The sequence below is a fragment of the Panicum virgatum genome, chromosome 6N (genome assembly GCF_016808335.1).
Source record: "Panicum virgatum strain AP13 chromosome 6N, P.virgatum_v5, whole genome shotgun sequence".
Classification (NCBI taxonomy): domain Eukaryota; kingdom Viridiplantae; phylum Streptophyta; class Magnoliopsida; order Poales; family Poaceae; genus Panicum; species Panicum virgatum.
This window is the reverse complement of record NC_053150.1, coordinates 30699395-30711762: the sequence shown is the minus strand read 5'-3', so window position 1 is coordinate 30711762 and position 12368 is coordinate 30699395. Positions and strand designations below refer to the sequence as shown.

At 49.5% G+C, this 12368-nt stretch overlaps 1 protein-coding gene across 1 annotated transcript; it reads right to left on the bottom strand.

Annotated features, from left to right (window-relative positions):
- Nucleotides 1–6976: 6976 nt before the first annotated feature.
- LOC120678548 (glucose-1-phosphate adenylyltransferase small subunit 2, chloroplastic/amyloplastic/cytosolic) lies at nucleotides 6977–11717 on the bottom strand. Its single transcript, XM_039959790.1, has 10 exons — nucleotides 11318–11717; nucleotides 10360–10656; nucleotides 9514–9783; nucleotides 9211–9390; nucleotides 8812–8915; nucleotides 8583–8694; nucleotides 8373–8471; nucleotides 8178–8297; nucleotides 7433–7550; nucleotides 6977–7280 (listed from the first exon to the last, which is right to left on the bottom strand). The coding sequence occupies exons 1-9, from the start codon at nucleotides 11570–11572 to the stop codon at nucleotides 7434–7436; spliced, it is 1554 nt and encodes a 517-aa protein (XP_039815724.1). The 5' UTR covers nucleotides 11573–11717; the 3' UTR covers nucleotides 6977–7280; nucleotide 7433.
- Nucleotides 11718–12368: the final 651 nt, after the last annotated feature.

Sequence of the window (12368 nt, the reverse complement as noted above, 5' to 3'; positions counted from 1 at the left end):
GTTTAGAGTGCAAAACCCATCTGATCGAGCTGCCTTCTTTTTTGGGTATTGAAGTGCTAAATGCTGCTTCGGAACACTTCCGTAAGTTCCCATGGAAGTAATTGATGCATGGATCGAAGGGGTTACTTTATAATCGCAGTTACCAGATGGTAAATCGGATTGGAGAAAACTAAAGATAGCAGATTCTGCCTGACGATGTACTGATTAAAAACAGTGCAACAGCCAACAGGCATGGCCAGCTTTCAGATTTATCGGTTCGAGTGACTTCTAGAGATATATCGAGCAGCTATCTCAGGAAAAGGGGGAAAAAAAGAAGTCCCATGGTCGTACGAATATATCGAGATGGAAGGCGATTAGGAACTGTTAGTCTCCTAATGTACAACTTTTGCTATAGGTTGGTTTTATTACTGTCCAATTTGTACATGTTTCAGTGAAGTCCAAGCAGAGGAAGAGAATAAAACATACCTAATAACCTTCGAAGCAAAAACAGCTTCTTTTCCTTTGAGACAAGGGAATTTATCTCGTTTCTGTTGGTCGCCGGACGGCGGTGAGCGTCGGCGAGCAGGACACGAGCAGCGACGGTGGTGAACACGAACTCACGCGAAACACTTGGACACACAGGTTTGGTGCTGCGATGAAGTGGCAGCGTTTTCTGTTCTTAGCTTTCTCATTTATTGGAGAGTACATAAGAGCAGCACGATCACAGCGTGTCCGTGTGGGAAATCAGCGTGTCCATCCCCACGCCTCCGCAACGGCAGCCATGGTTGCATGCCCAGGTTCGTGGACGAGCGAGTCTCGAGCCACGACCTCCTACGCGCGCGGCAGCCACAGCCCGGTGCTCGCGCGCATGCATCAACTGAAAAACAAACATGCAGTCCTATCTAATATGCACAAGATTACTAACAAATTCTCCTCCTAATTCTTGTGCATGCGATTTACATCAGTGACCCCGATCTTAGAGCGCAACCAGCAGAAGCGTTCCTTTCCCAGGGCCTTTGTCAACATGTCCGCCAGCTGCTCTGTTGTCCCAATGGACTCAAGTCGCACCCGGTCCTCCTCGACGCACTCTCTGATGTAGTGATACCTGACATCTATGTGCTTGCTGCAGTCGTGGAACACCGGGTTCTTGCTCAGTGCAATGGCGGACTGATTGTCGATCTTCAGTGTGGTTGCGCTGGCCTTCTCGCCTTTGAGCTCTGCAAGAAGCCGCGCCAACTAGGTTGCTTGACATGCTCCAGTAGCTGCAGCTATATATTCAGCCTCGCAAGAGGATAAAGCTACAACTCTCTGTTTCTAAGATTGCCAAGTGATGAGATTGTTGCCAAGGAAGAAGAAGACTCCAGTAGTGCTCTTCCGTGTGTCAACGTCACCGGCCAGATCACTATCACTATAGCCAACGAGCTGTGCTTGCTTCTTCCGAGTATAATGACAGCCAAAATGCAGGGTACCAGCAACATACCTCAACACTCGCTTGACGGCTGCCATATGCTCCATTGTCGGTGCCTCCATAAACCGACTGATGTAGCCGACTGAATATGCCAGGTCTGGCCTTGAGTTCACCAGATATCGCAGGGAGCCCACAATGCTTCTATAGACTGTAGGGTCAACAGCACTAGCAGTGCTCACCTTGCTCAATTTTAGTCGTGGCTCCATTGGGACTTGACTTGGATTACACCCAGTCATGCCTGCATTCTCCAGTATCTTAGCTGCATAGGCACTCCGACTTACAGTTATGCCTGTCTCTGTTTGTGCCACCTCAAGCCCGAGATAGTAGTGGAGAAGACCCAAGTCACTCATCTTGAATGTTGCCTGCATCTCTGCCTTGAACACATCAATGTCAGCTTGGTTCCCTCCAGTGATCACAAGATCATCCACATAAACCCCCACGACAAGGCGTCGACTCTGTTCGCCGCGGAGGTAGACAGCATGCTCATAAGAACTCCTCTGGAAGCCGAGGTTGATCAGCGACTCATCCAGTTTGGAGTACCAGGCGCGTGGGGCTTGACGGAGTCCATAGAGAGCTTTGACGAGGTGCAGCACCTTGCGTTCATGCCCCTTGAGGACAAAGCCTGGGGGCTGCTCAACGTACACCTCTTCTTGGAGAACGCCATTGAGGAATGCGGACTTGACGTCCATGTGCAAGCATGGGCAAGCAACAGCATGGACTTGACGCCATTGAGGAATGAGGAACTGCCCAGCCTTCAGAGGCAGCATGGGCAAGCAACAGCCGGACGGACTCAAGTCGCGCAACTGGGGCGAAGACTTCATCAAAGTCAACTCCTTGGCGCTAGACATATCCCTTGGCGACGAGCCGGGCCTTGTGCTTGGTGATGACCCCGGCTGCGTCCTTCTTGGTCTTGTAGACCCACTTGAGGCCGATCGGCCTCGCGTGCAGTGGCAGCTCGACCAGCTCCCAGGTGCCGCTCGCCTCGATGGACGTCATCTCGTCCAGCATCGCGTGGCGCCAGCACTCATGGTGCAGCGCCTCCTCATACGACGTCGGCTCGGCGTCGCTTGCTAGCAGCAGCCGCTCCTCCAAGTCCCGTGCAGCGAGCCCGGGTGCCGCAGACTCCCCAAGCACGTTGTCGACGTAGCGGAAACGGAGGGGCGCACCGCCATCATGGTCGGCGTCCAGCTGCTCACTGAACCCAGCACTTGGTGGTGAGGCGAACTCGATGCTCTGCTGCGGCTGTGGGCTCGGTGTTGTGGAAGCAGAGCCGCTGGCAGGTGCGTTCGCCATGGACCTGTCCATGACCGGTGGCGACGAAGATGATGATGGAGCTGCTGAGGACGAGCCTGACGTAGAGCCTGCAGCTGGGATGCGTGTCGTCGTTGTACTGGTGGTGGTGATCACGACGGGCTCCTGAGGGTCGAACTCCTGGACGATGAACTCGCTGGGGTCGCTATCGTGTTCAGCGGACCAGGTCCACTGCGCCGCCTCGTCGAAGACGATGTCGCGGCTGATGTGGATGCGCCGGGTCGTATCATAGGCGCGATACGCCTTGGAGCCCGGCTCGTACCCGACGAAGATCATGCGCCGGCTGCGGTCATCCAGCTTCCTCAGATTTGGCGTGGTCACCTTGACATGGGCGATGCACCCGAACGTGCGGAGGTGATGCACCCCCGGCGAGCTTCCTGTCCAGAGCTCGTATGGCGTCTTTCCTCTAGTGGCTTTGCACGACGACCGATTTAGGAGGTACACGGCCGTCGTGACAGCCTCCCCCCAGAATACGCCAGGGAGCACCTTGGCCTTCAACATACTGCGTGCTGTGCCCACGACAGTTTGGTTCCGGCGCTCCACCACGCCGTTCTGTTAGGGCATGTACGGCGCCGTGAGCTCGCGTCGCACGCCGAGCTGGGCGTAGTATGCAGTGAAGTCCGCTACGGCAAACTCTCCTCCGCGACCCGTGCGGGGAGCCTTGACCTTCTTCCCTGTCTTGCATTCTGCCGCGGCCTGAATGTGCTTGATGGCCATCGCAGCAGCATCCTTGGATGGAAGCAAGGAGATCCACATATATCGGGAGTAATCTTCAACAAGTAGAAGAAAGTACCGGTTGCCGCTGGGTGTCGCCGGCGTGATGGGACCACAAATGTCGCCGTGGAGGAGTTGGAGCACCTCTGTTGAACGCCCGAGCGCCTTCTGCGGGAACGGCGCTCGACGTTGCTTGCCGGCAAGGCAGGCCTCGCAAACCTGCTCCACCTGATTTCCACCTGATTGAGCAGGGGCAGGCCGCGAACCAGCTCCTCCCGCGCCATTTTACGCAGAGCGGCAAAGTGGATATGGCCGAACCGAGAGTGCCAAGTCCAGGAGTCGTCGTTGGTGCGCGCCGCTAGGCAGACCGGGCGTGCGATGGTGACGTCGAGCACGTACAGCCTACCTGGGCTGCGAGGAATCTTCGCGAGCAGGCGCCGCTCCTCGTCGCGGATGCACATCACGCCGTCCTCTACGAGCACCTGGTAGCTGCCTTCGTCGAGCTGGCCGACAGAGATGATGTTGGCGGTGAGGCGCGGTAGGTAGTAGACGTTGGGGAGTGACCGGTGCTCCCCATTCTTGCAGGAGAAAAGCACGGTGCCAGTCCCCTCGATCTGCGCGACGGAGCCGTCGCCGAAGCGGACGGACCGGTGATGCTGCTGTCGAGGTTGGCGAAGGCGGCCCTAGATCCCGACATATGGTTGGAGGTGCCGGTGTCCAGGATCCATCTCCGCGGATCCAGGTCCTCCTTGGAGTCGAGGAACGCGAAGACTTTCTTCTCGACGAGGTGCAGAACGGCGCCGTCGCGACACGGAGCCGGCGGAGCTTGTGGCGGCTGTACGGGCGCAGCAGGTGGAGGCTGTTGCGCGAGCGATGGAGCGCACGGTGCTGGTTGCAGCGGCACTGAGATGTACGGCGACGGCGGCGTGAAGATGTGCGGCGATGTTGGCGACGGCGAGTCGGAGGAGATTGAGCTCTGCTGCTCGTGGGCCGTAGCAACAGCCAACATAAGTGTGGGCTCATCGTCTTGGGCCACATGGGCCTGCTCCTCCTTCTTGCTGCGGCAATCTCGGGCCCAATGGCCCTTGTTCCCACAACGTGGGCAGGGATCCTCTGGGGGCGCGCGGCCGGTGCTCGAGCCTGCCCGCGAATCGCCATGGCCGCCGGAGCCGTGCCCGCGACCCCGGCCACGACGCTTGCCACGGCTGCCGGAGCTCGACCCGCCGCGGGTGGACCCTTGGTCCTTCTTCTTGTACCGCTCAACCCACTGCTCCTCAGTGAGCAGCAGTTTGCCGCCGGCGGTCTGCTGTGCAGGTGGCTCGATGTCGTCGGACGCCTTCAACCTCCCTGTAACCTCCTCGATTGACAGCTTTGAGATGTCAAGTAAGGTTTCAATGGAGATTACCAGCTGCTTGTAGCGGGGACGCACAACACGCAAGTACTGCCACCACTTTCTCGTCAGGCTCCGGGTCGCCCAACGTCGCTAGGCGCTGCACGATGCCGGTCAGGCGCAAGGCGAAGTCCTCGATGGGTTCACCGTCACAGAGGGCGATGGACTCGTACTCGGTGCGGAGGTTCTGCGCCGTTGCCTTCCGCACACGGTCGTCGCCAATGCGGAGAGTCTTGATGGCCTCCCAGGCTTCCTTGGCGGATTCCTTGGCCACCAGGATCGGGATCATCTCCGCCGGAACACCGCTGCAAATCGCGTCGAGCGCGCTGCGGTCGTCGTCGTAGTCGGCGTCGGCGAACTCGACGGCGTCCCACAGGTGGTGCGCTTGCATCTTCACCTGCATGCGAAGCGACCACTCATGGTAGTTCGTCTTCGTCAATTGCGGCCAGCTGCCGGAGCTCCCGCCCTCACGGATGATGCGCTCGACGACGACTTCTCGCGGACGGCGTGCATCCCGGGTGTGCGAGCGACATGCATCGCGCGTGTGTGATCGGCGCGGTGGAGATCGGCGCGGTGGAGAACGGCTCGGGGTCGGCGTGCGCTGCGGCGTCTTGCCTTTCGGCGAGCGTGACGGCGCGGCGGCGATGTCATCGCGGCGCAAGTCCCGTCTTATGGCTCTGATGCCAATTGTTGGTCGCCGGACGGCGGTGAGCGTCGGCGAGCAGGACACGAGCAACGACGGTGGTGAACACGAACTCACGCGAAACACTTGGACACACAGGTTTGGTGCTGCGATGAAGTGGCAGCGTTTTCTGTTCTTAGCTTTCTCATTTATTGGAGAGTACAGAAGAGCAGCACGATCACAGCGTGTCCGTGCGGGAAATCAGCGCGTCCATCCCCACGCCTCCCCAACGGCAGCCATGCTTGCATGCCCAGGTTCGTGAGCGAGTCTCGCGCCACGACCTCCTACGCGCGCGGCAGCCACAGCCCGGTGCTCGCGCGCATGCATCAACTGAAAAACAAACATGCAGTCCTATCTAGGGCTGGATATCAAGCCAGCTCGGCTCGTTATGGCTCGGCTCGTTATAGCTCGGCTCGTTAAGGCTCGGCTCGTTATACTAACGAGCCAGCAGGCTAGCTCGGCTCGGCTCGTTAGCGAGCTCGAGCTAGCTCGTTTGGCTCGCGAGCCAATGTAGAGAGACAATATGAACACACATCATCACAGAGTATGGCTCGTTTGGCTCGTTATAGCTCGTTTGGCTCGTTCCAATTCTTGCTTCTTATGCTGCTCTTCTTACCCATTTTCCAGTATTGTTCCAATTCTTGCTTCTTATACAACTATTCTAACTCATTTTTTATATAAGCAACCTCTTGTTCATACCTTGAGGAGTCATAAAGCTGACTAAAATAGAACTGAATATATATCATTTTGAACTTAGGGTCAAGGATTGTAGCAATAACCATGACATTGTTCTTCTCTTCCAAATATTTATCAAATTTGTTTAACATTGCAGCACTCATTTTCTTCAAATATGAGTCATTAGAATTTTTTGTCTTTAACAATGCACCCATTTAAATTTGCTGGCTTCATAATTAACTGGCTCGTTATGGCTCGCGAGCGGCTCGCGAGCCAGCTCGAGCTGGCTCGTTATAAAACGAGCTGGCTTGTTATAAAACGAGCTGGCTCATTATAAAACGAGTCGAGCTCGAGCCGAGCCATTAACGAGCGAGTCGAGCGAGCTAGCGAGTTACGAGTTTTTCGTCCAGCCCTAGTCCTATCTAATATGCACAAGATTACTAACAGTTTCCAGTACCAATGAACTAAACTTATTCCTTTTCACAAGGTAAAGTAAACCGTTCCCTGCAAAATTTCAATGGAACTAATTACATTACAAGGTACAAAATAGCAGGCTATAGCGCTAAATTACACATTTCTCAACATATTTTCATACTGCCCTTCCCCGAGAAGATCTGATGAGTTCGGACGGTGGCTTCTTTTTGTAGTGAGGCTACGGAGTGCCATATGGAAAATTGAGTAATTGTCAATTGACAAGGTGACAGGGGAAGTTGGTATTCAGAACATGTCCAGACGGCTCATCATGCATGGTGAGTAGTTCAGCTCGGATCAACGGCAGCAAAGCATGATATTTAAAACTGATAATTACACAACATCAAAGAAGTATCCCAAATCCAGGCATGCAATATGGATTCCAACAACATATGCAGAACATTTGCCGCTACAACATTATATCCTAGAATCTTAAAGATGACAAAAGAACAATGAGAAAAAAACGAAGAGTGCCTTGAATGGCAGTTCTTTTATTGTTTCCATGGTCTCCAAGACATGGTCAGCAAATCAAGCAAGGAACTGGGTGCTGCTGATCGTCGATGACCCTCGGGCGGATGTTGCACATCTACCTGCAGCACAGTGCAGACAGTGGTTTTATAAACATGCAGGCTTGCAAATACCAACAAAGATGTTGCATTTGCTACCTCTTTGGTTTACTATGGTGGCATGTTTTTGCAGGGGAGGCTTACTGAGAGTACTGTGCTCGGGAAGGGTAACTTACTTCATATAACTGTTCCACTTGGGAGCAAAGCATCCTTGATCACGGTAACTATTCCACCTTTGATGAAGTACCCATCTGTCTCCCTTGCAGCTTCTTGAACATTGTCAACATTGATTATCTACAAAATCAACAAGTCATGTGAGAACAATCTCCGCTAAAGAAATAGTCTCATAATGTGATGTGAATCACAAGTTCAGAACTATTCAGATGATCAGACTCTTCTGCTCACAAGTTAAGAACAATCAAATGCAACAACAGGTCTGTCAAACAATGGCGATAACAGAGCAGTGAAACAACTGGATCAGGATATGCCAGGTTTTTCTGGATGGAACTTGAATGGATATGCATGAATAGTACTGCAAAGCTTGATATGTATTTCTGCATTTCAGATTTTTTTATTTTATAATTTTTACAACAAGAAACTGATATATGACTTGTTGACAGCTTTATCTTTTGGAACACAGAACTTCATCTTGATAACCTCAATTAAATACAGGTGAAGGGTTAAAATGAAAAATTATGCAGGCAAAGATAAGTGTACGCAATCATATTATATAAGCTATCTTCCATGCAAAATGATGAAAGAACATGTATTCAGATTTTAAATTAACATTTTTTTTTCAAAACAAGTGCAGAAATTGCCAGGAGAAAACAACATATCAAGCACATATTATGTAAGATCCCAAGGAATAAAGAAAATAGAGACCATAAGATTATCCAATGTAAGACTATCTGTTTGGAATACCTTCACATTGTCTCCAATTCGAGCATTCTTGTCAATAATAGCTCTTCTGATGTGTGAATTCTTCCCAATACCAATGGGAATGCCACCTTTTTCAGCAAGGAGTTTCTTGTTAGCTTCAGTCTGGCGAAAAAGAAAACCAATGGTTTGAGTTCTCTAACGGACAGAAGCATACACATAAACTTGTATATAATTTACCTCATAGTAGTCAGCACCCATTAGTAAAGTGTCCTCTATGATAGCACCCTCAGATATGCAAGATCGGAGTCCAACTACAGAATGGTGTATCTTACAGTTCTACATGCAGACAAAGGATTTAGCAAATGAACTATGATAAGTTACATTGGAGGAAATATAAAGTGCAAATAAAAAGGTATTGAAATATGCTGCAGTAAAACAAGGGCCTACTTTAATAACACATCCTTCACCAATAACACTGTCTGTCACATCAGCATCAAGAACCTTCGAAGGTGGCAGATGTCGAGGTTGTGTATAAATTGGAGCCGAACGGTCATAGAAGCTGCATTCATATTGAAGGCAAACAAAACATCATAAAAGGCTAACGGAAATTGTAAGACTTGACATATATGCAGCTTTGTAATCTTAGACTGCAGCATAGTGAGACGAGAAAGCATACCTAAAATCTGGTATTGGCTTCTTGGTAATTCCCAAGTTTGCGTTATAAAATGCCTCAATGGTACCAATATCTTCCCAGTAACCATCATACAGATAAGCTTGCACCTGAGATAACAATAGCATATCTTAGTTGCTAGTTGATGACTGAGCGATAGGCACCAACCCACACCACCACCAGACTAGCATCTAGCACACTGTTCTTAAGCAGAACTTAATGCACATAAACTACAAATATGCACTCCAATGTAAGTGTCTAATAATAGCATGCTGCTCTATAAAACGAAATATCAGGGTGTCATGGCATTTTTGTGAAAAAAGCCATCAAATGCTATTATATTATGGTAATTTAAAAAATATCAGTAGAAAACAAACAGCTAAAGATTCAATGATGTTTCCATACCCTCTTTCCAATACTTGTTGCACCTGGAATAACCTCACTTCCAAAGTCATTGGCTCCAGGGAATTGTTCACGGAGGAGCTGGAGCATTACATCTTTGCTAAAAACATAGATACCCATGCTAGCAATATAAGGCATTTCCTTTGCTCTCACATCATCAAGGCCAAGTATAGTGGTATCAACCTACATCAATTAGGCATCAATAAGGTGTGAAGGCATTTTAAAGAACATTTTAGGTCCACTAAATGATTGTCCAAAAATGAATATCTTAAGTTAGCTACAAAAGAAAGGCACAATTATGTGTACCATCATCGCTTTCAACTGATCTCCTTTTGGTTTTTCAGCAAATTCAATTATCCTCCCTTCTTCGTCGATTTTCATAAGACCAAATGCAGTTGCACGTTTCTCATCCATCGGTAGGGCAGCAACAGTAATATCAGCATCTGTTTCTCTGTGAGCTTGAATGAACTTTTCATAGTCCATCCGGTACAGGTGATCACCAGCAAGAATTAGAAATTCCATCACATTATGCTCCTCAAATAGCCACAAGTACTGCCTTACAGCATCTGCCGTACCCTGGGACAAAATATATAAAAGAAAATCAGTACTCGAGATAAGCTAGTGAAGGACTCTCAACAAGATCTCCTGTAGATAAGCATGCATTTGCTTGAGACATGATAATACACATCAAACTCATGTTCAGTGACAGCATTGGAATGATCATTGTTTTCTGCTGGTTACAAATTTGATGTAATGCATAGGGAGAATATGGAATGTAGAAAAAGAGAATATGGTGTTAAATGTGCTGCTTATTTTAGGGAAATATTTATTATTGTACACTTGTACAATAGATACTGTAAAGATAGAATGTTGGCCTTAACTATGTGACACAATTGTGAAGCTAAGGTTGGCATATAAAGTTGAAATGATATATTTTCATCCAGTGCATAATCATATCATATATAAACCTTATTCATATACCATATGAAATTCCTGCAGACTGAACAGAGCAGTATCCTTTTGTTTCTGTCTATATGCAGTCTCAGAATAAAGCAGAACATCTCGTGTTAGAAACCGCTGACGCGCATGCTACTGAAATAGCACATTTCACATTATAGAGAATCAGATAACACAGTACATTAGTAGGTATACCTGGAACCAGTTTGGATTATCTGGACTCTGCTGGGCAGCCAACACTTCAACAAATCCTTCATTCTTGTAACCTCCAATGTTGCTTCCATAGGCTCTTGAGAGGTGACGATTGAGAGAAGCAGAGTTGAACTGTGTCAGCACATAGATCTTTGAGATGTTGCTGTTGAGACAATTGCTGACAGGGATATCAATCAGCCTGTAGTTGGCACCCAATGGCACTGCAGGCTTGGCACGCTTCTTTGTCAGGGGGTACAATCTGGTCCCCGCACCACCTCCAAGAATGATCCCAAGAACACTCTGAGCCAACAATTATGTGTTAATTGCATCCAGACAAATCAATTGAACAAAAAGTGCATTAAATTTATGAGTGATAACAGAAGGCTGATATAGCTCTGAAACTCTACTCTGTTATCACTCTTCAGAAACTAATAACATAAGAGAACAGATCATGTTTAAAAAAAAACAGAGACGACTTGCAGATCATGACAAATGGACCATTATAATCTCTCAATCAGACCCAAAAGTAATACCATATGAGAACAAAATTAATACGATTATTATAGTAAAGAGAATGATCCAATAGCTACGACCACCAGCCATGACATCATCTTGGTACCTTTCTTATTGGCTACAAGGAATCCGTAATCAACCGCACGAACCTCGCAACAACTAACTAGCATCCTAAAATTGCCTCATTCATCGGTACCTAGAACATACTGTGAAAACGTGCCCATGACATGAGAACAGAAGACGACAATCCCAGCCGCCGATTTGCACATCTAGATGAGCAACGCGTTATAAGCAATAAAAAAGCAATCTTTTGCGCACGCGTCCCAATTTCCCATCAGGAACGCAAATGCGCCTCCAACCTGCGACTGACGGATCAGAGAGAGGGGAGAGGGACGGCCAGGCGCGCCAACAGAGACGCCGCATTCCCCGTGCAAGAAGTGGGGCGTACCGTGCTGGCGTCGGGGTCGAGGCAGGTCTGAGAGCTCTTGGAGTCGGACACGGCGCGCGGGGTGAAGACGAACGGCCGCCGCCGCGCCGCGGCCGTTGAGACGGACGTCCCGCGGCCGCGCCGGACGTGGCCCGGCTGCGCGCGGAGGCGGCGGACCGAGGAGTCGCCGGAGGTTGACGGGGATGGCGCGGCGCCGTGGTGGCGCGCGGGGATCATGGTCATGGACGACGGGGAGGCCATGGCGGCCATCGCCATTGCTCCTGCAGTGAGGAAGGACGAGGGAGGCAGGCGCCGAGCGGCGGAGCTCACGGGGTGCCTGTGGCCTGGCGAAGGATCGGGGAGTGAGGCCACACACTGACAGATGGTCTGACAGGGAGTGGTGGCAAGAGTGTCAGACTGCTCGTGTGGCTGTGCGATTTTAGCTCAGGGGGCGTTTAGTTCCGAAACGCGAAAATTTTTAGGTGTCACGTCAATATTCGACCAGATATCGGGAGGGTTTTTTCGAACACTAATTTAAAAATTAATTTCAGAACCCGCTTGGAAATCACGAGACGAATCTTTTGAGGCCTTTGACCGCACCATTAGCACATGTGGGTTACTGTAGCACTTATGGCTAATCATGCACTAATTAGGCTCAAAAGATTCGTCTCGTCGTGTACATCCAAACTGTGTAATTAGTTTTGTTATTTAATTACATTTAGTGCTTCATACATGTGTCCAAAGGGGAGGTGAAAATTTTTGGGTGAAAATTTTTGGGAACTAAACGGGCCCTCAGTACCTAGATCTTTTTAAATTTCTTTTTTATTTTTCAGAGAGAGACTGCACTGTCTGCACTGTGCCTTGTATCTTTGGCTCTGTTTAGTTCCCATCCCGTAAACACGAATAAAAACCGTCACATCGAATATTTCGACACATGCATGGAGTACTAAATGAAGTCTATTTGCAAAACTTTTTGCATAGACGGGCTGTAAATCGCGAGACGAATCTAATGAGCCTACCTAATCCATGTTTGCAACAGTAGTGCTACAGTACCATCAGCTAATTATTGATT

Excerpts from the sequence above, each read along its gene's own strand:
- LOC120678548 (XM_039959790.1), bottom strand. The coding sequence starts at position 11,572 with ATGGCGATGGCCGCCATGGCCTCCCCGTCGTCCATGACCATGATCCCC. Across the intron at positions 9,391-9,513 it reads ATCAGTTGAAAGCGATGATG|GTTGATACCACTATACTTGG; the intron begins GTACACATAATT and ends TAATTGATGTAG. Across the intron at positions 8,916-9,210 it reads CAACAAGTATTGGAAAGAGG|GTGCAAGCTTATCTGTATGA; the intron begins GTATGGAAACAT and ends TTGTTATCTCAG.